At 42.2% G+C, this 26,371-nt stretch overlaps 1 protein-coding gene across 4 annotated transcripts in view; it reads right to left on the bottom strand.

Annotated features, from left to right (window-relative positions):
* Window positions 1-26,371, bottom strand: part of PPM1E (protein phosphatase, Mg2+/Mn2+ dependent 1E) — a 118,962-nt gene that overhangs the window by 8,686 nt on the left and 83,905 nt on the right. For 2 of the 4 annotated variants that reach the window (XM_037880607.2, XM_043531316.1), the window contains exons 2-3: window positions 7,172-7,290; window positions 792-991 (exon numbers count right to left, since the gene is read on the bottom strand). In XM_037880607.2, coding sequence (XP_037736535.1) covers window positions 792-991; window positions 7,172-7,290 — 319 coding nt within the window. Of the gene's footprint in view, window positions 1-791; window positions 992-7,171; window positions 7,291-7,394; window positions 7,583-8,485; window positions 8,586-26,371 lie in introns of those variants that run through there. The other 2 variants (XM_043531314.1, XM_043531315.1) reach the window with 2 other exon arrangements.

Below are 26,371 nucleotides of genomic sequence, written 5' to 3'. Positions count from 1 at the left end.
GTGAACCTGTTCTCCCAGGAGGACTGGTTTTTACCTCCTCTCCTTCTCCTGCTCTTGACTTCTTGATGTTTCTCCCAAGAAACATGGTAGTTCAGCAGCACAGGCCTGGCTCAGCAGGCAACTAAACAGCTCTGAGTTGCACCATTACCTCTTTGTCGGTTTGTGATTCCCTGCTATCTGGGCAATCCTCAGTCAAATAGAGGATCCTGCCTTAGCTTACTCCTTAGTAACACAATGCACTGGCTGCCACAAGGGGAACTCTATGTTACTGTTGAGTCTCAGGCCACTAAATCCTGGGAGCATTGCAGAACCCATACTGCTCTCAATCTCCATGAAGGTGAATGCATCCTATATTGTTCTCTCTGCTCTTCTATTGCCAGCAGAATGCAAGTTTCTAGATTATAAGAAGGCCACCAGCCTTGTAAATGACAACATCTAAACAGGACAAAACTAGTCCAAATGAAGGGTGAAAATCTTACAATAAAATGCAGATTCCAGTTGGACGGGGGTGAAGCCACCCAGTAACTAGACAAGTGGCTACAGTAGGATGGGATAGGCACTAGGTACTATGAAAGCTTCTGCTTCATCCTATATAGGCCATGGGCGTTCTGTGAGACCCATAAATATTTACGCTACACTCCCTGAATTAACTTAGACGAGGCGTGTGTCTCTTGGATCCCAACTATCTAAGGCTGGTCATATATACGTCTTTCGTTTTCACAGTAAAATGCTTACTAATTTCCCAAAACCCATATTCAGTATGTTAACTGACCCACATCAGCCCCCTTTACCTCAAGGTTGAAGAGCATGTTGAAGTCAGGAATGCAGACATGCTTGTCTTCCATCTTCCTGCGCATGTTTTTGATGGCATGGATGGATGTCTCATAATAGCGGTAGGGCCTCCTTTGAAGTGGAAAGTCTTTCACCCAGCTGCTGCAGATCTCATGGAGTTTGCTGAAAACTGAGCGGGCTAACTTCACTGTCTCAATCTCTGAGGAGGCAAAAAGAAATAAAAGGCTTTCTAAAAATGCTATGAGAATTTGTCACTCAAGTGTATTATAAAGATGAAATAAAATCATGCTGGCCAGGCAACTGAGATACACCTCCAATTCGGAAACCCTGGATTCCGGTTCTAAAAGGAAAAGAGAAAGCCACCTACAGTATAATTAGCATTCGCCACGTAACAGCTGATTGATTGTATCCTACCTACTCCTGTGCCTTTACTGGACTCAGCAGCAAGCAATGAATGAGATTATATGCTTCCCCTGATAAGACCCATTTGCAGTTCCAGACAAGATGATGCAACCATGGCTCCTACAATGTCTGGGTTTAAACACTTCATGGTGCAAATGAACGACAACATTAAAAAGCAACTCAAGGCGCACGATTCTCCACATTTTTGCTCTAGTTTTGGTCAGTGGAGTTACACCCCTATAGAACTGGAGCAGTGCAGCGATTAATAAGGCGTAGAAGGGTTTATAACATTTCTTTTAAGCACATGTTCATGGGTGTTCATTCAAATGGTATATTAACTGAGACATGTTCACAATTTAATGTTATTTTGTTTTCAGGTCCCGAAGTAGGTTGAGCCCAAAAGAAATCTGTGTGAGCAGGTGAAAAGTCCAGAGCAGCCTTCAGTTAAGGGGTGGGTGAGCTGTCACTTCGTAAAATCATTCTTAATATGTGCAGAGTCAGGCACTCGCAAACCATTCTGCAGTTATGAAAGTCTAGTTAGCTTCTTTTACTGGAAGAAAAAGCAGTAAGTAAACATGGGAGAACTGAACACATCTAAGGCTCTTTTCATATTACAGTTTCACCAGTCTGAGTCTCCAGGGTCCAATTTCAGCAGAAGTCTGTGTCTAGTTCCAATCACCCTGCAGAAGTACCATATCCAAAGGGGGAAAAGGAAGGATGGGAACCATTCCACATCTGATTTCACAGAAACAGTGTCAGTATCAATAAGCAGCACCTTCTAATGATGGCCTAATTAACAGTCACTGGTAGAGTTAGGAAAAATGTAGCAAGCAAGACTCCGGGGATCTATTTCTAGCTCTGCTTATTTTTCACTGTGCCACCATGGGTAAGTAATTTATTCTAATTTCATATATGGAAAACTGAGCCTCAGTTTCCCCAAGTTTAATTACTTAGAGATCTTTCAGTTTTTTTTATTCTGTGTAAGTATTGTTATACGTTCAAGCAGAAACAGAAGACAGAGCATCAGGGAAGACCCTGGATGCCTCCAAGTCTCCAGCCACTAGACCATGAGAGTTGGTTCTCCCATGTCCAGCTAAATAATCCATAGCAAGGCTGACAAAGGAATATCCTTCTCAGTGCTGTCAGCAATGTCACTGCTGGGCAACATGTGAAACAAGAATACAAATACTGCCTGAACCATCCAAATCATATCTTCAGTCAGGGAACTTCATCCACAGATTTCATCATCCACTCTTTCCCATGGGCATGTTTAAGAGAGAAAACCTGTTGATTTTAATGTCACCTGTTCATTACAATTCAGAAATGCTTCTGAAGGATGAATGGAGAGAAACCATTCGCTGTGCTGAGATATTAAATACTCTCCCCCTGTGAGGTGTGTGCACAGTGGCAGCAGCATCAATAATTGCTGCTTGAGATTAAAAAAAGGAGAGAGGCCCACAGTGGCCAATCCACCCCCTCACAGCTGTAAATTACTCAATCGTTAATGTTGTGGTGCTGAGCTGGAGCTGCGTCAGCTGTCATCGTGGCTGAATCATGTGGAATTTCATCTCCCTCCTGCTGCTACCTCAATGCTGCTCCAAGAATCTTCAGTGTTGGAAGTACAGTTTAATTGCGCCACTGCTTAGAGGAAACCCAGGTCAGACATTTTTGTCCCTAATCTTGGTTGATTGGTTATCTTTGCAAAGGAGACTGGGGGGTTGGAAAGGCAAATTTGTGTCAATTTCTAAATTCTCCAGTCTCTCTCTCACTGTCGATATCAGGCCTGACTCACTGCAGCAGATGGAGGAGAGATTCCCATTTATTTCATACAAATCATTTCTAGTGACAGCCAAATAATCAATGGCAGTGCTTCATCAATGTGTATGGAAAGAAAAGTACAATTTCTGAAGTGGTATTTACATTTCCACAGTACTTTTCATCCACGGGTCTCAAAGGTCCTTCTATTAATAAATGCTTTAAGCTAGGTCTCTATCTTTGTTCAGCAGTTTTAGTAATACCCATCACTTATATTAGACAGATAAGTTAATATCTTTTATTGCACCTACATCTGTTGGGTGAGAGATTAACTTTACACAGAGCTCTTCTGAACTGAAGGAGAGCTCTGTGTAAAATCAAAAGCTTGTCTCTTTCACCAACAGAAGTTGGTCCAATAAAAGATATCACCTCACCTCACCCACCTAGTCTCTCTAATATCCTGTGACCAACATGGCTACAACAACACTGCAAACGGTACTTATATAATATTGAACATTTTCAAAGTGCTGAACCACCATTATCTAATCCTCAAAACACTGATGTGATCTGAAGAAGAGAGGTTTTTACCCACGAAAGCTTATGCTCAGATATATCCGTTAGTCTTTAAGGTGCCACCAGACTCCTTGTTGTTTTTGTGGATACAGACTAACATGGCTACCCCCTGATACTTGACTTTGAATATGCTAATTCCACACTCTTACTTTCATACATCAGTGGGTTCAATTATACCTTTTTTCTTTTAAGGTAAGGATCCTCCCTGCATCAAACCTCTGATCAAAAGGTTGCCTTCCACGTGCACCCCTCTGACTCCTTTTACAAAACCTGAATAGTAGAGGACTTCACAGATTCCATCATCCACTGTCACCCAGCAGAACCAAATGTGCCTCTTGAGGAGAAACTGAGGTGAGGAGACAAATTCGGGCAAATATCAGGTCCTTCTACTTTTTGCATTATATAGAGCAGCAAGCTTGGTGGACCTCTAAAACAAAAGCCTTCCCAGTATAGACTGATACAGAGGTAGACATCAGAAGCACAAGGTTACAATCCATCTTGTTCTTTAGTCCTGAACTAATCTGAGCAGCTTTAAAGTCAGCAGTATGATATAAACTCAGGTCAAAACTTTAGGTTACAACAGGAATCCATTCTCAAACAACTGTGTCATAGATCGTTCAGGGCTTCCTCTGTTTCTCCCAAAGTGTAATGGCCTCCCCACATGAACACTAGTTAGGACCAGGCACAGGAAAGCAGTCAGTCACTAAATTCTTCTAAGTAACTATCCCAGGTTTCCTAAGTATAAGAATATTAGTCACAAATTAGTATCTGATCCTTTGCAATGAAAGCTCTTTCAGTTCTGTGTCTTGCTCCAACTAATATTTTTATTCAACACACCAACCTCTCATTCCTTGACTTAGTCATGTGTTTGCAAAACCATGATTTTTAGTGTATTATGTGAGGTGGAATTGCTTAATCTTACATTACCCATAAATCAGCTCATCACTTTGCTGTGGTCCAGGACACCAGCTTATATTTCTCTTTCTTCACATTTCTTATTCTTTAATTTGCATTATTTAAAATGTATTTAAACCTCACTTATCTACATACGACCACATCATTCCGATATGGTCCTGCGTGGAGTCCCTGGTTTCATCTGGCTAACTGCTACACCAAGGTACATATCACAATGTATGATTGCTTCTTTGTATTACAGGTTTAAATACATTTTAACACACACCTACAGATGTTTTCATTTAAAACATCAGCTTCCTTAGATATTGTGTGTGGAGGCTTAGTTTGAAAAATGTCAAAATTTCCTTGGAGACTGTCAAATATTTATGAGAGTCTAAGAGATTTCAATTTGGAAATAATGAGGGCTGCTCAGCCAGAACAATGACAAATCTATGCCAGTCGCCTGCTCAGGGTGAGACGCAGCAACACCTACAAACAGCAAAGCCCAGAGCCCATTGCCCAGGTTCCTCAGGTTTGTGAAGGCCTCTAAGAATCAGACCAGAAACTTCCCCTTCAGAGGCCGGAATGCTAAAGCTTTTATTTTTCCACAGTGCTATTTATAGCTTTTTATCAAAAGTAGGAGGGAGAGAGGAATAATAAGGGTTGCTGAATATATGGTTTCCACACCAAATGAAGGACTCCGGTCAACTCATTCTGTGGAATGTTATCCATCTTAATCAGCATCCCAGAGAGCTCTCCAAGGAAATGTACTCAGCAGAATCCTGAGTGAGTTAGAACTTGTGGCCTTGACCAGACTGATGGGAAAGTCTTGCTACACAATAAGTACAAACAGAGAAAAGGAAAATTCCTTTTGTTTTTAACATCAAGCATTTTTTACATGAGTCACTGAAACCCAAGACATTGCAAAGTTTTTGTAAAAATAATTACCAGCTGAAATCATTCAGAGTGAAATTCATTCCTTCCCACACAAAGCTGGCTTAAGGCAGATGGATTTCACCCTGCTAATATGTGCTCAGACAAGAAATTCAGGGACACTGAATCCAACCCTAGGCTACTAGAGGCTGTAATGAAGACCTTTTCTGAGGCACACAGGAGGGTACAGACACCCCTCACTTGCATGGCCACTCAGTCTAATTCCTTCTTCTGACAAGAGCCTCTCACTGCAGAACTTAAGTTGTGACACAGATGCTGTGTGAGAGATCTGCATCCAAACTAATTTCACCTCAAGCAAATACAGTGGTAGCCACTCCAATGTCTGAGCAGCCTGTGAAATTTTCTGGGGTAACACAATATAGATAATACAGTGTCTATTATGTGTCTAAGTATGTGTAGGGTCTATTTGCATATGTGAAGACTTAACAATTCATATGATAAAACAACGTACGTGAAAAGCAGCCAAACACCTGATTTCAGCTTTTTCGTCCCCATCTAGAAGCATACAGAGAGGAGCTGTTTCTGATGGCAGTAGATTTTTCAGATAGGTTGTTTAAAAATTTATTTGTAAAGTCTGTAATTAGATCCTGATACTCATTTGCAATCTTAAAGTGTTTGATTTAAAGCTTTGCAATTCACTTTTTAATACCCTTTGCTCACATTTTGTTTTTAGAATTGTGATTGTGGTAACATGAAAACAGAAAAAGGAACATTCTGTTGCTAAATATGTACCTCTTCCCCTCTACTGCCCTCCATATGTCTGTTTGTATAGAACTGGTCTCCTTTGTCCCTTCCCATCATCTCACCTCTGGTGGTGCGAGAGCCTTCTCTTCTACAACTCCTTGTGTCAGGGACAACTTTCCTCTGTCTCAGGGACTCCATCTCTTAAAATCTCATGTAAAAACATTTCTCTTCTCCTTTTATGCCCCTAAATGTTTTCTCCCTCTGCTATGGGAATATTGAATAGGAGTAGAGAGGTTATATTACCTCTGCGTTCGGCACTGGTGTGACTGCTCCTGCAATATTGTATCTAGTTGTGGTATTCACACTTCAAGAAGGATGTTGAAAAATCGGAGAGGATTCGGAGAAGAGCCACAAGACTCATTAAAGGACTGGAAAACATGCCTTATAGCAAGGGACTCAAGGAGCTCAATTTATTTCCTTATCAAAGAGAAGATTAAGGAGTAGCTTGATCACAGTCTATATATACTGTACCTACTTGGAGAACAGACATTTTATAACAGAGAGTTCCTCAATCTAGCAGACAAAGGTCTAAGATGATCTAGTGGCTGGAAGCAAGACAAATTCAGACTGGAAATAAGGTTCAAATTTTTAACAGTGAGGGTAATTAACCATTGGAACAACTTAGAAAGGGACTGTGGTGGATTCTCCATTACTGGAAATTTTTACATCAAGACTGGTTGTTTCTCTGGTGAGATGAGATATGCTCTAGTGAACACAGCTATTGGACTTGACGTAGAAATTAATTCAGGAAAGTCCTATGGCCTATAATATGCAGGGGATCACAATGGTCCCTTCTGACTGAGGACATATGCCCCCTCCCCCCAGAATTGCTGCTTGGCTTGTATTGAGCATGCTCTGTAACATCTGCTGAAGCCACTGCCCTCACTCTGCCCCGCAACTAGTGGCTGGTATGGGTAGTCTCTGCCTTCTGACCTTAAAAAAATCTACAAATTCTCTCTGAAATTGTACTGTTTTGCTCTGCAAAGTTTGCTGGGACACAGTTTGCATAAAAGATTGTATCAAAATAAAGTACGCTATAACACATATATGCACTTACGTATGATGCCTTCTGTACCATCCACATGCTTTGGTAAGTAGTGCACTGAAAGATCACTCTGAAGGACTTCATCTGATGTTGCTCTGGCTAAAGCAGCAGCCAAAAATGAAGGGCAATTACTGAAAAAGAAAAACACCAGAGAGATATTTTCAAACTGATTTCACAAGGTAACTGGCAACAGCATAATGCAGAACAACGCTTACATTTGTAAAGTAACACCTACATTTGAAGGTTGTCCAAGATTTGTGAGCGTACAGCAGATTCTTTTTTGATAGGTAGCATTGCACTTCTGCAGCCTAAGGACCCTTCTGTGGATTTTAGTAGGCTTAAATTTCACTTCCAAGGGCCCTTCTTAAAAGCCTTTGTGCCTCATTTTGCACCTTTAATTTACTCTTCAAAACTGGGGCTCTGTGCACACATGCAGAGTTTATAAATCACACACTAAATTTACTCTATTTGCATTTACAAACCTGAGCTGAAACCCATGCTGTCCAGTTTCTCAGTCTCTGCTCTTGATTCAAATTCTCAAAGGGCAGGGAGTTTGGAAACTGCAAACGGAGACCTCCAGTTGCTCCTGTTAAGCAGTAGGGGTAACATTTGCACTGCTAGCTAAATCAGTTTTTAAACACATCTTTAATAGCCAGCGGGGACCAGGCCTCACTTGTTTAAAAATGAGTTGTTGTCTAGATTCCTCACTACATAGGCTAGGTTAAAATATAGCTATTGAATCTGATTCTACCACAGTTTGTCTCATCCAAAATGACTGGCTGAACTATGTTAGAAGCAGTTTTAGCTGGCATCATATGTTTAAGTACAATTCCTTAATCCTTGTTCTGTGTGGACAAAGCCTTAACCTCTGTCTATGGAGATTTTTCTCTTTTCATCAAACACATTTTCTGTATGTTCAGTCAAAGGGTTGAGGGAATTATCTGACTAGTAATCAGACAGATGGGCAATGTCAATCCAGAAATGTCACCCACCCAGACCTGAGAAATCCAAGCATGAGGCGTTCCTCATGGTTCTAATTTTGAGCATAATCTCCTAGTTTCAACTAAAATAAAATTCAGATTTGCAAACATATTCTTTTCAAAATCATAATTGCCCATTGCCTGAAACTACCTAAATAGAACCACAGAGAATTAGAAAACTAACCTCTTAACTGTGAAGGGATAGAGAGAAAATTCTCCTATGGGCAAACTATCCCATCATTGTCTACTACAGAGTTTCTTACACCTTTCTCTGAAGCATCTGATACTGACCACTGTCGGAGACACGAAATTGGACAAGATGGACTCAGGGATGAGCTGGCCATACCTCGTTTCTATCCTATGCACCAAATATGGATTTTGATAGACGTGTCTCTTGAGATCTGAGACGCATAAAGCAGTACTCCGATGTACTCACATTTGGACTGCTGCCAACCAAAGAAAACCAATGCTGTTCTAAATTGACACAATGGTAGCTTAATTAACGTAGACTGAATTCCACAAAAGACTTCAGTCAAACCCATTTTGCTCAGTCTCTTTGAAAATCCACTTTAGCACAGTGCTTTCCAATACTATATTTGACAATGAACACCATTACAAACGGTAGATTTAGAATAAGATATGAGATTTGCACAAAGCTAAATCTTCCATCTGTTTTAATAAATAGTATTTAATGTTTACATAAAGTTACTTAAACATAGGATTAGAAATAAATACCAGTTTTTCCCAAAGATACTTTGTCATGAGGCACGTTCTGTCTCCCAAGTTACTCAAAGCCCCAGCTATTCTGAAGTTACAAGACCAATAAGAGTCACTCCTTGAATTAGCAGTTGAGCATTCTACCCATACATTCTACTCCAAACCTCAGCAATAGGTACGCTAATGAAGCATGACTACATGGGAACATTAACTATCTTAGGGCTGGATCTTCCCAGCACAAGAGAAGAACTCTGATCCCATTTATATACAGCAATACCTTTTGGAAATGTACAGTAATCAGCAAGAAGGAAAAGCTCTGTAACTTCCTTTATTTCCAGTACATGTAGAAGTTCATTCTCCAGATAGCCTTGTTTGTCTTTAGATCATGAGGGATGGTTTTTGTCATTTCTATTATTAATTCCTACACATCTGAAAAGCTTTGTAGGTTACCAATCATATTTTATACAGTTTTCATGTTACAAGAGAAACAAGAATATGACGACTCCTGAACTAAAAGAATTACAAATAATTATGTAATCAGAGCCAGCAACAATGTTAGAATCTCTATCTGAAGACAGTATGCAGCAGAAATGTTCAAACATAATTTTGCCTAGGCAGAGCCTACACAAACCTCAGCAAAAGCAGGAAAGCTTATGTTGTACATGTGTTTCTAAACACAACAAATTTCTCAGACAGAGCTCACTTTACAGAGGAACATAATAATCTATGGTACTATGCATGGAATATGAGTTGGTTTCCCAACTTCCTCCCTGCAGTACCAATTTGGGAGAGCTATGGAGAAAGCACACTTCTTGCAAAAGGAGTGTGCTTCCCATCACTCACAAACAATTCCTCTGGACAGTTAAGGAGCAGCACTGATGGACATCAGATGGAGGGTCCTGCTAAGAAGATGGCAGGTACAATTAAGATCCTCAAGGACATAAAAAGCTAGGGCAAAAATACAGTAGGAATCTTGTTCCAATGGGGACTCCATGTAAGGGGAAAATAAACACCCTGTCATTAGCATTCACACATAAATAATTGGTTTTATTATTTTACTCTGCAATGGCATGTTATAAGAAGTGAGGTGTATTAGAATGCACAGAGATAAGTGGCTGGTCAGAGCCTTTACCAGCCAGCTTGCCAGTAGCTAGCTACATGTCCCCCGCACAATACAAATGTGATACCTGCAGTCTCGAACTGGAGCTCTTTATCTAAACAAGGCATACAATTCCATTACAATGCCAAACCTGCACAAAAGCCACTAAATGTGTTATTAGACAAATTAGAGGTTTTTTAAGTACATCCTTCCTGATTCTTTGGCAGCGTGGGTGTCTGTACAACACCCAGAGTTGCATTTCAACAATCTTGGGATAACTCTGCTAAGGTAATAAGCAAGCTTGAATGTGGGCAGCCTCCATCAATTAAGTTTGAGAGAAACAGTCTGAAGTAGACTTAACTCAGCCCACATACTATAACGATACTTGCTTACCACACACTTCTGCTCCTTGCCGATAGCAGTGGAGTGATGAATTTCCAAACATTTCCCCTCATTTATCTGTGTTCTAAATCCAATATAAAATTCTCACCTAAAAATGGGTAAGGCAGATTTAACACTGTACTGTATAAAAGGCATCACAGAGCTTAGACTGACTTGTTTATTAAGTCTGATGGACAAGATGGAGAAAACCAATCTGAGAACAGCTTTCCTTTGTACGGCTGGTTATTCTCTGTTCTAAAAGTAACAGCAGACTACCACAGAATTAATTGACTGACATTTGTACATCACAAAGCTTCTTATGGAGCCTTTCTAGGCCCTGGTCTACACTAGGAGTTGAGGTCGAATTTAGCAGCATTAAAATCGATTTAACCCTGCACCCGTCCACACGACGAAGCCCTTTTTCGACTTAAAGGGCTCTTAAAATCGATTTCCTTACTCCACCCCCGACAAGGGAATTAGCGCTGAAATCGGCCTTGCTGGGTCCAATTTGGGGTACTGTGGACACAATTAGACGGTATTGGCCTCCGGGAGTTATCCCAGAGTGCTCCATTGTGACCGCTCTGGACAGCACTCTCAACTCAGATGCACTGGCCAGGTAGACAGGAAAAGAACCGCGAACTTTTGAATTTCAATTTCCTGTTTGGCCAGCGTGGCAAGCTGCAGGTGACCATGCAGAGCTCATCAGCAGAGGTGACCATGATGGAGTCCCAGAATCGCAAAAGAGCTCCAGCATGGACCGAACGGGAGGTACGGGATCTGATCGCTGTATGGGGAGAGGAATCCGTGCTATAAGAACTACGTTCCAGTTTTCGAAATGCCAAAACCTTTGTCAAAATCTCCCAGGGCATGAAGGACAGAGGCCATAACAGGGACCCGAAGCAGTGCCACATGAAACTTAAGGAGCTGAGGCAAGCCTACCAGAAAACCAGAGAGGCGAACGGCCGCTCCGTGTCAGAGCCCCAAACATGCCACTTCTATGATGAGCTGCATGCCATTTTAGGGGGTTCAGCCACCACTACCCCAGCTGTGTTGTTTGACTCCTTCAATGGAGATGGAAGCAACACAGAAGCAGGTTTTGGGGACGAGGAAGATGATGATGATGATGAGGTTGTAGATAGCTCACAGCAAGCAAGCAGAGAAACCGGTTTTCCCGACAGCCAGGAACTGTTTCTCACCCTGGACCTGGAGCCAGTACCCCCCGAACCCACCCAAAGCTGCCTCCCAGACCCGCCAGGCGGAGAAGGGACCTCTGGTGAGTGTACCTTTTAAAATACTATACATGGTTTAAAAGCAAGCATGTTTAATGATTAATTTGCCCTGGCATTTGTGGCTGTCCTGGATATACTCCCAAAGTCTTTGCAAAAGGTTTCTGGGGAGGGCAGCCTTATTCCATCCACCGTGGTAGGACACTTTACCCCTCCAGGCCAGTAGCACATACTCGGGAATCATTGAAGAACAAAGCATTGCAGTGTATGTTTGCTGGCGTTCAAACAACATCCGTTCTTTATCTCTCTGTGTTATCCTCAGGAGAGTGATATCATTCACGGTCACCTGGTTGAAATAGGGTGCTTTTCTTAAGGGGACATTCAGAGGTGCCCGTTCCTGCTGGGCTGTTTGCCTGTGGCTGAACAGAAATGTTCCCCGCTGTTAGCCACGGGGAGGGGGAAGGAGCTAGCCACGTGCTGGGGGGAGGCAAAATGCGACCTTGAAACGAAAGCACATGTGCTATGTATGTAATGTTAACAGCAAGGTTTACCGTGAAAGAGCGTACCCATTGTTCTATAAAATGTGTCTTTTTAAATACCACTGTCCCTTTTTTTTTCTCCACCAGCTGCATGTGTTTCAAGGATCACAGGATCTTCTCCTTCCCAGAGGCTAGCGAAGATCAGAAGGCGAAAAAAACGCACTCGTGATGAAATGTTCTCTGAGCTCATGCTGTCCTCCCACACTGACAGAGCACAGATGAATGCGTGGAGGCAGACAATGTCAGAGTGCAGGAAAGCACAAAATGACCGGGAGGAGAGGTGGCGGGCTGAAGATGAAAGGTGGCAGCAGTGTGATGAGAGGAAGCAGGATTCAATGCTGAGGCTGCTGGAGGATCAAATTAATATGCTCCAGGGTATCGTTGAGCTGCAGGAAAGGCAGCAGGAGCACGGACTGCTGCTACAGCCCCTCTGTAACCAACTGCCCTCCTCCCCAAGTTCCATAGCCTCCACACCCAGACGCCCAAGAACGATTGCCCAAGCAAGAAGGCTGGCATTCGATAAGTTTTAAACTTTTAAAGTGCTGTGTGGTCTTGTCCTTTCCTCCTCCACCACCCCTCCTGGGCTACCTTGGAAGTTATCCCCCTATTTGTGTGATGAATTAATAAAGAATGCATGAATGTGAAGCAACAATGACTTTACTGCCTCTGCAAGTGGTGATCGAAGGGAGGAGGGGAGGGCGGTTAGCTTACAGGGAAGTAGAATGAACCATGGGGCAGGGGGTTTCATCAAGGAGAAACAAACAGAACTTTCACACCGTAGCCTGTACAGTCATGAAACTGGTTTTCAAAGCTTCTCTGATGCGCACCGCGCCCTCCTGTGCTCTTCTAACCGCCCTGGTGTCTGGCTGTGCATAACCAGCAGCCAGGCGATTTGCCTCAACCTCCCACCCCGCCATAAACGTCTCCCCCTTACTCTCACAGATATTGTGGAGCGCACAGCAAGCAGTAATAACAGTGGGAATATTGGTTACACTGAGGTCTAACTGAGTCAGTAAACTCCGCCAGCGCGCTTTCAAATGTCCAAATGCACATTCTACCACCATTCTGCACTTGCTCAGCCTGTAGTTGAACAGCTCCTGACTACTGTCCAGGCTGCCAGTGTATGGCTTCATGAGCCATGGCATTAAGGGGTAGGCTGGGTCCCCAAAGATACATATAGGCATTTCAGCATCCCCAACGGTTATTTTCTGGTTTGGGAATAAAGTCCCTTACTGCAGCTTTTGAAACAGACTAGAGTTCCTGAAGATGCGAGCGTCATGTACCTTTCCCGGCCATCCCAGGTTGATGTTGGTGAAACGTCCCTTGTAATCCACCAGTGCTTGCAGCACTATTGAAAAGTACCCCTTGCGGTTTATATACTCGCTGGCTTGGTGCTCTGGTGCCAAGATAGGGATATGGGTTCCGTCTATGGCCCCACCACAGTTAGGGAATCCCATTGCAGCAAAGCCATCCACTATGACCTGCACATTTCCCAGGGTCATTACCCTTGATATCAGCAGATCTTTGATTGCGTTGGCTACTTGCATCACAGCAGCCCCCACAGTAGATTTGCCCACTCCAAATTGATTCCCGAGTGACCGGTAGTTGTCTGGCGTTGCAAGCTTCCACAGGGCTATTGCCACTTGCTTCTCAACTGTGAGGGCTGCTCTCATCTTGGTATTCTTGTGCCACAGGGCAGGGGAAAGCAAGTCACAAAGTTCCATGAAAGTGCAGCCACTGGGAATCGTCCCAGACCTGCAACACTATACGGTCCCACCAGTCTGTGCTTGTTTCCCGGGCCCAGAATCGGCGTTCCACCACGAGCCTGCCCCATTAGCACCATGATGCCCACATTGCCAGGGCCCGTGCTTTGAGAGAAGTCTGTGTCCATGTCCTCATCACCACGCTGACGTTGCCTACTCGCCCGGTTTCGCTTTGCCAGGTTCTGGTGCTGCTGGATAATGCGTGTGGTGTTTAATGTGCTCCTAATTGCCAAAGTGATCTGAGCGGGCTCCATGCTTGCCGTGGTATGGCGTCTGCACAGAAAAAAGGCGCGGAACGATTGTCTGCCATTGCCCTGACGGAGGGAGGGGTGACTGACGACATGGCTTACAGGGTTGGCTTACAGGGAATTAAAATCAACAAAGGGGGTGGCTTTGCGAGAAACTGAATGGCCCCCTCAAGGATAGAACTCAAAACCTCAAGGATAGAACTCAAAACTGGGTTCAGCAGGCCGTTGATTTCACAGAGGGATGGAGGAGAAAATGAATACAAAACAAATCTGGTCTATTTCTTGTTTTGAGCCACTTCATCTATCTTTATACATCCTGCTGGCAGCAGACTGTGCAGTACGACCGCTAGCCGTCATCATCTCCTGGGTGCTCGGCAGAAGACGATGCAGTATGACTACTGGTCATCGTCTTCTGCTAGCTGCAGATTAAAAGACAGTGCACTGCCGGTAGGACTCACTCGCCATGAGACAAAACAAGGGAAATGACCTGGCTGAGTCACTCCCATGTTTGCCCAGGCGCCCGCTTAAAAGAGCACCCAGGACTAAGTCGACGACGGCTCCAGTCATACTGCACTGTCTGCTGCCAAAAGGCAATAAACTGCTGCTGTGTAGCAATGCAGTACCACGTCTGCCAGCACCCAGGAGACATACGGTGACAGTTAGCTGAGCGGGCTCCAGGCTTGCCATGGTATGGCGTCTGCACAGGTAACTAAAAAAAAAAAGGCGCAAAACGATTGTCTGCCGTTGCTTTCACGGAGGGAGGGAGGGAGGGAACGGGGGCCTGACAATATGTACCCAGAACCACCCACGACAATGTTTTAGCCCCATCAGGCACTGGGATTTCTACCCGGAATTCAAATGGGCGGCAGAGACTGCGGGAACTGTGGGACAGCTACCCACAGTGCACCACTCCAGAAGTTGACGGTTGCCTCGGTACTGTGGACACACTCCGTAGACTACATGCACTTAGAGCATTTGTGTGGGGACATAAACAATCGACTGTATAAAAACGCTTTCTACAAAACTGACTTCTATACATTCCACCTAATTTCGTAGTGTAGACATACCCTAGGACTATGCACTGCAAGCAGTGAAGTGACCAGTTGGAGGTGTGTGTGTTCTTGATTAGTACAACAGAAATTTCATTTCTGCTGCTTCTGGCAATGGACCTTAGTTGGATTGCTTCTCCCCTACAATGTCGAGAATAACAGAATAAACCGGAGGTGGGGATGCCTGTTTGGAATAGATTTTGAACTCGGTTATACTGCAGTTAAGTCCAGAATAACACCATTTACTTCAGTGGTGTTACTCTGGATTTATCCCAGTGTAACTGAGTTCAAAATCAAGTTCAGTATCTTTGCTTTTAATCACAAACAATGAACATTCAATAGAGAACTTGCAGGACCACTTAACTGAGGAAGATCATCATCCACAAAGACTAGTATTTGAATTACAACATTCCGTCACACTAGATACTCCTAGTCTATCCTCACCTCTCCCTGTACATAGAACAGGAATAGAAATTATGCATTAGATTCTTGGTTGCAGTGCAGCTGCTTTGCACTGCACATCTGTGCCAAAGGATTCCCTCCATCTCCGGGGATTATCCACTGGCTGTTTGGAAAAAAATACAGCAGCAGCAACAACAAAAAACACGTTTTGCCAAATTTTATCAATCACCAAATTATGGCAAATAAATTGAAACAGGGAGAATATGATCCAGCAGTGTAGCAAAGGCTGGAGTTAGGATTCCTGTGTTTATTCATTCCTAGCCATGACAATAACTCAGCATGTGACCTTGGACAAGTCACATCAACTCTCACTCCTTCAATTTCCTCATCCATAAAGGAGCAGGATAATATATCTCTTTGGCATTGTGGGAGGATTAATTAAATGTTTGTAAAGCAATTTGAGATTTCTAGATAAAGACACTATTGAAGGGCAAAGTATTGTTATTCTAATGGAAGATATTTTCGATCTAGCCCAGATTTATGGACCTTTCATATTTTCTTTTTTATTCTATCTTCCCTGCTCTTGAACATCGCGCCAGAAACACTTAAGTGGCAAAGCCACACAAGGCACATTTTGCCTTTTTGATGTGCACAGCCAACATATGGGCATAACCAATTGCATCCTTCCATCACGTTTGAAATAAATAGGTTTTCTGAAAGCTTAAGCTTCTCAAAGAAAAACATTTGAGAGTAAGAAAAGATCAAGTTCTTACTTTAAGCTCAGCAATGCTGAGTCCAACTGGAAGTGGCTTCTACAGCATCAGATATGGCATTGCTGATTAAAAGACTAGGAAAGAACAACAACATTACAAGCAAAGGGGGTCCTCTCCTCCTCCTTCCTCACCACCAGTCAAAATATGTAGATTAAGTGACACCAGTCTCAGGAGGCTCCTTGTACTATCATCTTCCAGCGTAACTGACTTAGGCATTATTGATGCAAATAAAGCAGAAAATGGGATAAGGTACTCTTGTGGCCTTCAGAGATCACAATGCTCAGTGAGTCACACCACACACTGTAGAGCTAATAGAAATATTAGAAAATATCATCTGTGCTTTAGTTCTCCCATAAGTTATCTGAAAACGTCTCTGTCTGCTATGGTACAGAATGAACCCATAAAACCACAGGCCAAGCAACGTAAAGTATTGCATGTAATTAAGTACAGGAATCTAAGACTAAGGACAGGAGCTGAAATGGACTAAATACAGAGCACTCCTGTGAGGACTATAATGATTTATTGTATCTGTGAAAAGTTTTATAGAAATTATATTTGTGAAAAGTTTTATCGGAATGACAAACTAACTGCGCCCTAACCAACAGATAATGCAACACCATGGATGCAATTTGGTGAAAATTCTAGCATTAGTGTAGCCTGTTGCAAGATATTTGCAGGAACTGTATTTTTGCATGACAGGTACAAAATTCATACAGGTCCCCAAAGCATATTTGCGAAACATTCCAATGTCCAGTCAGTATCTCCCAGACAGAGCCTCTTGCAGAGTCTGGGAGCTCTTTGGAAAAGTATGTAAACCAGTATCATTGTAGGCTCCTCTGTCACAAATGGCAGTAATGACAGAGCAGAGGGAATTCTTTTGTGTGGGAACAGCCCCTGCTATTTACACATCTCTCTGCTGCAGAAGTCAACCTTTCAATATATGTTTTAAAGGCCATCTATAGGCGCACTGCACCAGCCAAGGATTTTCTGTTTCTCTCCAAGGTTCAGTGGTTCAGACAGCATTCAGAGAAGGGAAGAGGGAGGAGCATCCTGATAAGCAGGCTGTAGAACCTGAAAGGATTATTGGTGTACTGCAAGCATAATAATAGAATGTAATTCCCAGCCTCCATGTCACTGTAGATTCTCCTCTCTTTACTCACAAAGCAGTAGCTTCCTCTTGTTAGCACACTGATCTGATCTGTGCCAGCTTGTGGCTTTTCACAGCAGGTGAAAGCTCTGATGCTTAGTTTAAGCTGAGGGATCCTGAAGAAATGGAGTATATTTTTCTGATGCAAGGAAATGCTGAGCTAAATTTGAGCTACCGCAGTGAGGCAGAAGCAAAACAAATGCATCTTTTGAAAGATTGCATAACCAAAGCTCCGTGCAAAGTCATTTGAACTGACAGTGTTAAGATAGCAAAGATGTTTGATAAATCTGTTTGGGAGAGCTGAAAATGTACTAGATGAGGAAGCTGCTATCTGTGGGCTTCACAGACAGTTGTCTACTCAAAATTCAAGATGAATCTGTCCTTGCAGTGGCAGTTGTAGGAAACAGTGATAAAATATACAACCATCACAAAACACTGCACCACTTCTGATTAGTTTTTTTAATACCCATAACGTATGTGCAGACATGTCATAATAGCATCTGTTAACAGTATTTCCTAACATTTCAGATCACACCATCACATTCTAGCAATATTAAGGGAAACTGATTATAGTTTATGAAGAGTTCTTTCAGGTCTGAAAATGCATGAAATCCTGTTATAACTTGCTTTCCCCTTCTGTATGGTCTGGTCTCATTCCTTAAACTCTAGTTAGAACATTTAAGATGCTGAGTTGTCAAATGTAAATGCAGTAGAAAAAATGCTATCTATACATTGGGAGGATTTTAATGCTGTAAGAAGCAATGAGATCCTCAAAAAGTGAAGAGGTGCACCACCAAATGTCTCATTAGATAATAACGTATTAAGTAACTGCAGTAAGATGCACCAGTGTGTGTATCAGGCTCACCGTAGGAAACCTGTTTGTTTTGTAACATTGATACCTTTTGCATCTCTTACTTCACAAAGCATCCACAAGGGCTGTGATCTAGGAAAACATTCTAATGAGTCAGTTAAATGTAGCAAATCAGAATAGAATTGCTTTCACAGGAATCAAGCTTTGCAAGCTGCTTTTGGATTCTAGGAATTTTGGAGGTGGGTGGTGGGAAATAATACAAGGCTTCAACATCGCCGGCAAAAACAACGAAGAGTCTGGTGGCACCTTAAAGACTAACAGATTTATTTGGGCATAAGCTTTCATGGGTAAAAAACCCACTTCTTCAGATGCATGGAGTGAAAATTACGGATGGAGGCATAATATATATATTGGCACATCAGATGAAGTGAGCTGTAGGTCACGAAAGCTTATGCTCAAATAAATTGGTTAGTCTCTAAGGTGCCACAAGTACTCCTTTTCTTTTTGAAGAGAAGGGAGTTACTTTACAAGTGGAGAACGAATGTTGAAGGCCAGTTCAGTCGGGGTGGATGTGGTCCACTCCCAATAATTGATGAGGAGATGTCAATACCAAGAGAAGGAAAATTGCTTTTGTAGTAAGCCAGCCACTCGCAGTCCCTATTCAAGCCCAAATTGATGGTGTTAAGTTTACAAATGAATTGTAGCTCTGCAGTTTCTCTCTGAAGTCTGTTTTTGAAGTTTTTTTTGTTGAAGAATGGCTACTTTTAAATCTGTTATAGAATGTCTAGGGAGATTGAAGTGTTCTCCTATTGGCTTTTGTATATTACCATTCCTGATGTCTGATTTGTGTCCATTTATCCTTTTATGTACAGACTGTCCGGTTTGGCCAATGTACATGGCAGAGGGGCACTGCTGGCACATGATGGCATATATCACATTAGTAGATGTGCAGGTGAATGAGCCCCTAATGGTGTGGCTGGTCCTATGATGGTGTCGCTAGAGTAGATATGGGGACAGAGAAAGCAACGGGGTTTGTTACAGGGATTGGTTCCTGGGTTAGTGTTTCTGTGGCATGGTTTGTAGTTGCTAGTGAGTATTTGCTTCAAGTTAGGGGGCTGTCTGTAAGTAAGGATTGGCCTACTTACCAAGGCCTGTGAGAGTGGGGGATCGTTTTCCAGGCTAGGCTGTAGATCACTGATGATACACTGGAGAGGTTTTAGCTGGGGGCTGTATGTGATGGCCAGTGGTGTTCTGTTATTTTCCTTGTTGGGCCTGCCTGTAGTAGGTGACTTCTGGGTACCCGTCTCGCTCTGTCAATCTGTTTCCTCACTTCCCGAGGTGGGTACTGAAGTTTTAAGAATGCTTGATAGAGATCTTGTAGGTGTTTGTCTCTTTCTGAGGGATTAGAGCAAATGCGGTTGTATCATAGGGCTTGGCTATAGACAATGGATCGTGTGATGTGTCCTGGATGGAAGCTAGAGGCATGCAGGTAAGTATAGCAGTCAGTAGGTTTCCAGTATAGGGTGGTGTTTATGTGACCATCACCTATTTGCACTGTAGCATCCAGGAAGTGGATCTCGTGTGGACTGGTCCAGGCTGAGGTTGATAGTGGGGTGGAAATTGTTGAAATCCAGGAGGAATTCTTCAAGGCCCTCCTTCCTGTGGGTCATATGATGTCATCAATGTCGCGTAAGTAGAGGAGGGGCGCTAGGAGATGAGAGCTGAGGAAGCGTTGTTCTAAGTCAGCCATAAAAATGTTGGCATACTGTGGGGCCATTCGGGTATCCATAGCAGTGCTGCTGACTTGAAGGTATAAGTTGTCCCAAAATCTGAAATGGTTGTGGGTGAGGACAAAGCTCAGTCACCAGGTGTACCGTGGTCCCATCAGGGATACTGTTCTTGACAGCTTGTAGTCCATCTTCGTGTGGAAAATTGGTGTAAAGAGCTTCTACACCCATGGTGGCAGGATGGTGTTTTCAGGAAGATCACCAATGCATTGTAGTTTCCTCAGGAAATAGGTGGTGTCTCGAAGATAGCTAGGAGTGCTGGTAGCGTACACTAATAGCCAGATAATCCTTCTGTAAGAATGCCAACGCCTGAGATGATGGGGAGACCAGGATATCCAGGTTTATGGATCTTGGGTAGCAGACAGAATACCCCTGGTTGGGGCTCTGGGGGTGTGTCTGTGTAGATTAGTTCCTATGCTTTAGCAGGGAGTTTCTTGAGCAGATGGTGTCATTTCTTTTGGTACTCCTCAGTGGGATCGGAGGATAGTGGACTGTAGAATGTGGTGTTGGAGAGTTGCCTGGCAGCATCCTGTTCATAATCTGACCTGTTCATGATGACTACAGCACTTCCTTTGTCAGCCCCTTTAATTATAATGTCAGAGTTGTTTCTGAGGCTGTGGATGGTGTTGCGTCCTGTACGTTTGAGGTTATGGGGCAAGTGATGCTGTTTGTTCACAATTTCAGCCCGTGCATGTCTGCGGAAGCACTCTATGTAGAAGTGCAGTCTGTCATTTTGACCATCAGGAGGAGTCCACGCAGAATTCTTCTTCTTGTAGTGTTGGTAGGAGGGTTCCTATAGGTCAGTGCTCTGTTCAGCGGTGTGTTGAAAATATTCCTTGAGTCGGAGACAGCGAAAGTAGGCTTCCAGATCACCGCAGAACTGTATCATGTGCATGGGGGTGGTGGGGCAGAAAGAGTCCCCGAGATAGCCCGGCAGAAGAGTCTGTCCTAAGTATGTGGTTGGGCAGATTAACAATATCGTTGGGTGAGTTAAGGGTACCACTGTTGTAGCCCCCTGTGGCAGTAGGAGTTTAGATAGTTTACTGTCCTTTTTCCTCCTTAGAGAAGTAAAGTGTGCATTGTAAATGGCTTGTCTTGTTTTTTGTAAAGTCCAGCCATGTGGAAATTTGTGTGGAAGGTTGGTTCTGTATGAGAGTCTCCAGTTTTGAGAGCTCATTCTTGATCTTCTCCTGTTTGCTGTGCAGGATGCTGATCAGGTGATTCCTCAGTTTCTTTGTGTGTGTGTGACACAATCTCTCACCATAGTCAATGTAGTATGTCTAATGCAATGAATTTTTTACCTTCAGTCCATCCGATTTAAAAAGAAGCCATTTTCCAGGTGTGATTTCTTTCTCTCTCACGCTTTTACAAACACATACACACACCCCTAAGCCCACCTAAAATATCACACATACACCCCACCCCATCTCAAATACGATTTCCACTATTCTAGCAGACACACTCCCTCCATCCCAGGTTAAAAAAAATTGTGTTTGGACTGAACCTCTGCACCCAGCTTTAGGCTGACAGGTTGGGGCCCTCAACAGTCTCATGTATAGTAGCTCTGCCAGAAGCAGATTTAAGAATGGCCCTCTGTCCTGCAACATAGAATATAACAGGAGGAAATATTTGCTGAATGAAAAAACACTGCAGCTTACTGACTGGAAAAAGTAACATGGAAAAATCTCTAAAGCCTTCAGAGCAGCATGTAAATGGAGAGGAATAGAAGGCAGACTGAATTACTGGTGCTGAAGAAATATAACGTAAATCACAAGTGATGGTGTGAAGCTCCTGCTGCATTAGGCTCACATGAGATCTCTCAGTAAGCATGCTCCAGTCTGTAAGAATCATCTTATCACCAGAAGGATAATCAAAATTAGAGATGGAAAGTCCTGCAGACCTTCAAAGCCCTTCACTTGATGGCACTGCCCTTGGCACTATGCAATACAGAATTGTTTTCTACAGTATAATTCCTAATGCTTTATCCAATCTAGTTTTAAATAATCCTGTTTTGTTTTAAATAACCCAGATAATGGAGTTTCCAACAGTTCTTTTGAGAGACTATTCCACTGCCTAACAGAATTGCTGTTAAGAAATTTCACTTGAAGTTCAGACTAAAACTTTCATTTGCTCAACTTCTCCCAATACTCCCTCTCACTCTTTAGTGATTATACCCTTCCAATGCTTAATTACTTTGTATGCAGTGCTTTATCCATTTAAATCAATGGGAGTTTTTCCATTGACTTAAACAGGTACAAGAACAGGCCTCTATTCCCTCAGTTACTAGTGTTGCTCTTTTTTGAATTCCCTTAATTTGCCTACATCATTCTGATAATGGAATTGCAAAGAAGTTGTTCCCCAATCAGCAAAGAGCTGGTGAAATGAGGCATGCCGGAGGAGGGAGCAGGGTTGGATAATCAGTGAGATCTAGCTATTGTCAAGATGCTCATAACCCCTAGTGGGCCATGCACAGTTCAAGATTATGGTAGAACAGCCCTGGGGCCCCTTTTCCTCCATTCCTGCACTAAGTGCATCTCAGCTGCAATGGAGCTTTGGGCCCTGTATCTGGAAATGCTTCCATATGCTGAAGCAGCAAGACTCATCCTCACTGGGCAAGAGGACTAAAGGTTTTGAACTAAGTCACTAGGAACACAGATTGGTCATACCCAATCAGACAATCAGTCCATGATAAATGGAGTCCTGACTAAGGCAGTACAGAGAGAAAATAAGGAGCAAAGAAAAGGTGGCAGGCACAATGGCTCCAGTGGCATTTTCCTATTCCTTGGGTTTGCTTGTGTAAGAAGCTTTCCTGATGCCAGAATCCAGAAAACAATAGACTTACTATTACACAGAAGCAAACACCAACAAACTTGTCATCTGGAGATTTGCTTTCAAACCCATAAATATATTACAGGCACCTTCTGCACTTGTCTTCAATTGAATCAAGTTGGCTGTGCTTAAAGCTGCTGGGGAAACTGAGGTATATGAGGTTTAGCTGCTGTAATAGCTAGGACTTTAACTTCACAAATTACAGTTTCAACTTAACACACAATTCCCAAAGCTACTTTAACTATGAAGTAAGTATAGTATCTGTACAATACAGTCATCTAGTTTATTAATTCAGATAAATTGGAATGATTTTATATACAAGTATTTGATGCCATGAACACATTGTACATCACAGTCTAGAATACTATTATAGCAGCTTTGATTTTAAGTAAGGATTTTGCAAACTATCTGGTAATAAAATTGTACCTAGGAAATAATTTTTAATACAGATGACCTGTTTCTACGATGTGCAGTTCAATGTAATCTTCATATATAGCAACAGTCACAACACCTGTACCTGTAAAATAAACTACAAAAATCTTTATTTATAAAAGAAAAAAGTTATATTGGAAAATGTATTTTGTTTAAGATTTAATAAAGTCAAATGAGGATAAAATGGAAGAAAATACAGGGCACTCTGACCATTATGTTTATGTAGCTTGATAGCCTATTTTAGAGGAGAGAATAATTTCCATTGTAAAACATGCAAAGTGCAATAATTGGGGCTTTATTAAGTTACTATCTTGTAAATTGTAATAAAGACCTTTGCCTGGTCTGTTCCATTTGCTGCCTGGTGAACAGACCTTACCTTAATGGAATTCCCCCAGTGGTGACTGTATTCACTGTTTGTACCTCCTATGTTTTAATTATATAACAAATAGTGTACAAAGGTAATGAAAAATTCAGAGAAGAATGGAAGGATTGCAGTGTTAAAGTACTACCCATAACTGATGCTTACATCCCTGGAAGGACCACATTTTGCTTACGTAGTAACGATGAAATTTCATGTCACCTCCTATGTTAGCTTTTATCTTGGAGGGAAGAACCCTTTAGTTTTGTTTTGTTCAACTTCAAGGGAATAAAACACTCTATAGTAAATGGTGCATTGCCTCTAGTGAGGTCTCTCACATCTAGCTATAGCTACGTCTAATATCGTTGTATCAGCAAGCCAGCTGCTCCTTGTATTTCCAGCTCAGACTGCCTTTGCCAAACTGTTTTTATCAAATTAAGACTTGCAGCAAATCCCAGGTCAATTCACATACACCCAAACAACATCTAATAAATACTAAAGCTGCCCACACCCAGACAAAAAACCAAACTCTCTCCATAGGTACAAACACAGCTACAGTGCTACAGTATACCTGAAGTCAGTGGGAGCTTCTGAGGCGAGAATCTGTCCGAAAGACTAGACAAACTTTGATAAAGGTTGGTGCTGTGTGCGTGTGCATATGGCTCACTAGACTATCTACAAAGAACTTCAACTGAGACAAAAAATGTTCATGGCTATCTGCCTTCATTTTATGCAGATATACTGACTCGTTTACCTACATGTGACTCAGCTCCTAAACTTAACTGGGACTGGGCCATGGCTTCTCAGAGTTGTGAAAGAGTTTAATACAGCAGAATTCATATAAATATGTGACAAGTTCTATTCACATTTCTAGTGATACCCAAGGTAACAATATGAAATACTTTCCCTTCTACGTTAGCACCTTCCAGCTAACCATCGCAAAGTGCTTTACAGACTCTCATTAAGCCTCACAACACCTTGTGAAGTAGATAAGTGTTATAGAGAGAGGATGAAGCCTAAAATTACTGCAGTATAACAGTTGTGGGTACTTAGCATCTGACGTGTCAAACTGGGCACCTAAAAATGGAGACACCCAAAATTAGTGGACATTTTGCAAATGTAGTCTTTGTGTGATCTTGGGCAAGTCACACAGACAGAAGAATGTGGCAAAGCCAGAAACAGAACACAATTTCTCATCACTCAGTCCTGTGCTTTAACCACTAGACTATGCTCTCTCATGACAAACTGGATTGCTGCAGGAAATATGGCTGTATGAATGAGGAAAAGCTATATGCTGATAGTGACATTCACCCCACTGTCACCCTACCAGTCTTTCCAGGCTGTACCATCACCAGTTCTGCCTCCCCTTTACACATCTTCATGCTGCCTCCCATGTCACCCTTATACATGAGAAAAACTACCTGATAAAATCCAAATGGCCATTGCTTTATCCTCCCTAAGACTCATCTCTGCTACGATGGCTATAAAACCCAGCCCAGATCCTGGCTGAACAGAAAGCAAGCTGTGGCTCTTCCATTTCCTACTCCCTTCTCCCCAACTTGAACCCCAATTATTAATAAAATTCTACAGTACATGTAACTAAGCCCATTCTTCACCATATTTGTTTGCTTCTATCTTATATACATGTCCCCAGCTCTTTTGTCCGTTTGTGTCTTTAGGCTAAGCCAAGGTATTGAGGGCCGAGATGGTCTCTCTTCTGTGTTGGTAGAACACCCAGCACAGTGGAGTCCCAATCCCAACTGGGCCTCCGAGTGCTACTGTAAAATAATTACACTACTAACAACACTGTGTTCCATATTTATGTGCAGTTTTTCCTATTTGTCTGGTCTTTATATTTGAGAGACCAAATGAATTAATTTTTCTGGTAAATAACTGAAATCCCCAAATTTTATTTTTGCTCTTCCTATCAAATTTTGGAAGGCTGTCCAGAGAAGAAATATACATATTAGAATCTATTAAAAATATTTTAGTTAAATTAATAATTACCCCAAAATTCTGATACACAATTTTATCTCATTGAAGTGTGCAATATTTCCCTTTGACGCATTTAACACTAATCCACAGTCCTTTAGGTGACATGCAGAAATAGGTTTCAGAGTAACAGCCGTGTTAGTCTGTATTCGCAAAAAGAAAAGGAGTACTTTTGGCACCTTAGAGACTAACCAATTTATTTGAGCATAAGCTTTCGTGAGCTACAGCTCACTTCATCGGATGGCTTATGCTCAAATAAATTGGTTAGTCTCTAAGGTGCCACAAGTACTCCTTTTCTTTATGCAGAAATAGGATACAAATACACCTGTATTCTTTTCTTATTGTGGATAATTAGAGCTTTGTGGAGATCAGAAATTCCATTTCACAGAAGATTTCTGATTCAGAACAGACCCAAAAATTTCAGAATGCTCCGTGAAATAAAATTCCAGGAGATTTCATTTTGGATCGATATAAACAATTCATTTTGATTGTTTTATTTTATATAATATAAAATTGAGAAGAAAAGTTGTTTTGAAGGGGAAAATCAAAACATTTTGTTCCAAAAATATCAAAATGGGACATTTCAGTATCATCTGAACTTTCCCCCCCTTTTTTTCACCCCAAATGAAATTTCAGTGAAATCAACAAAGAAAATGTTTAGATTTTGAAGGAACTGAAT

This window comes from Chelonia mydas, chromosome 17, assembly GCF_015237465.2.
Source record: "Chelonia mydas isolate rCheMyd1 chromosome 17, rCheMyd1.pri.v2, whole genome shotgun sequence".
NCBI lineage: Eukaryota > Metazoa > Chordata > Testudines > Cheloniidae > Chelonia > Chelonia mydas.
The sequence above is the reverse complement of the archived record's forward strand: the minus strand, read 5'-3'. Positions and strand labels throughout refer to the sequence as shown.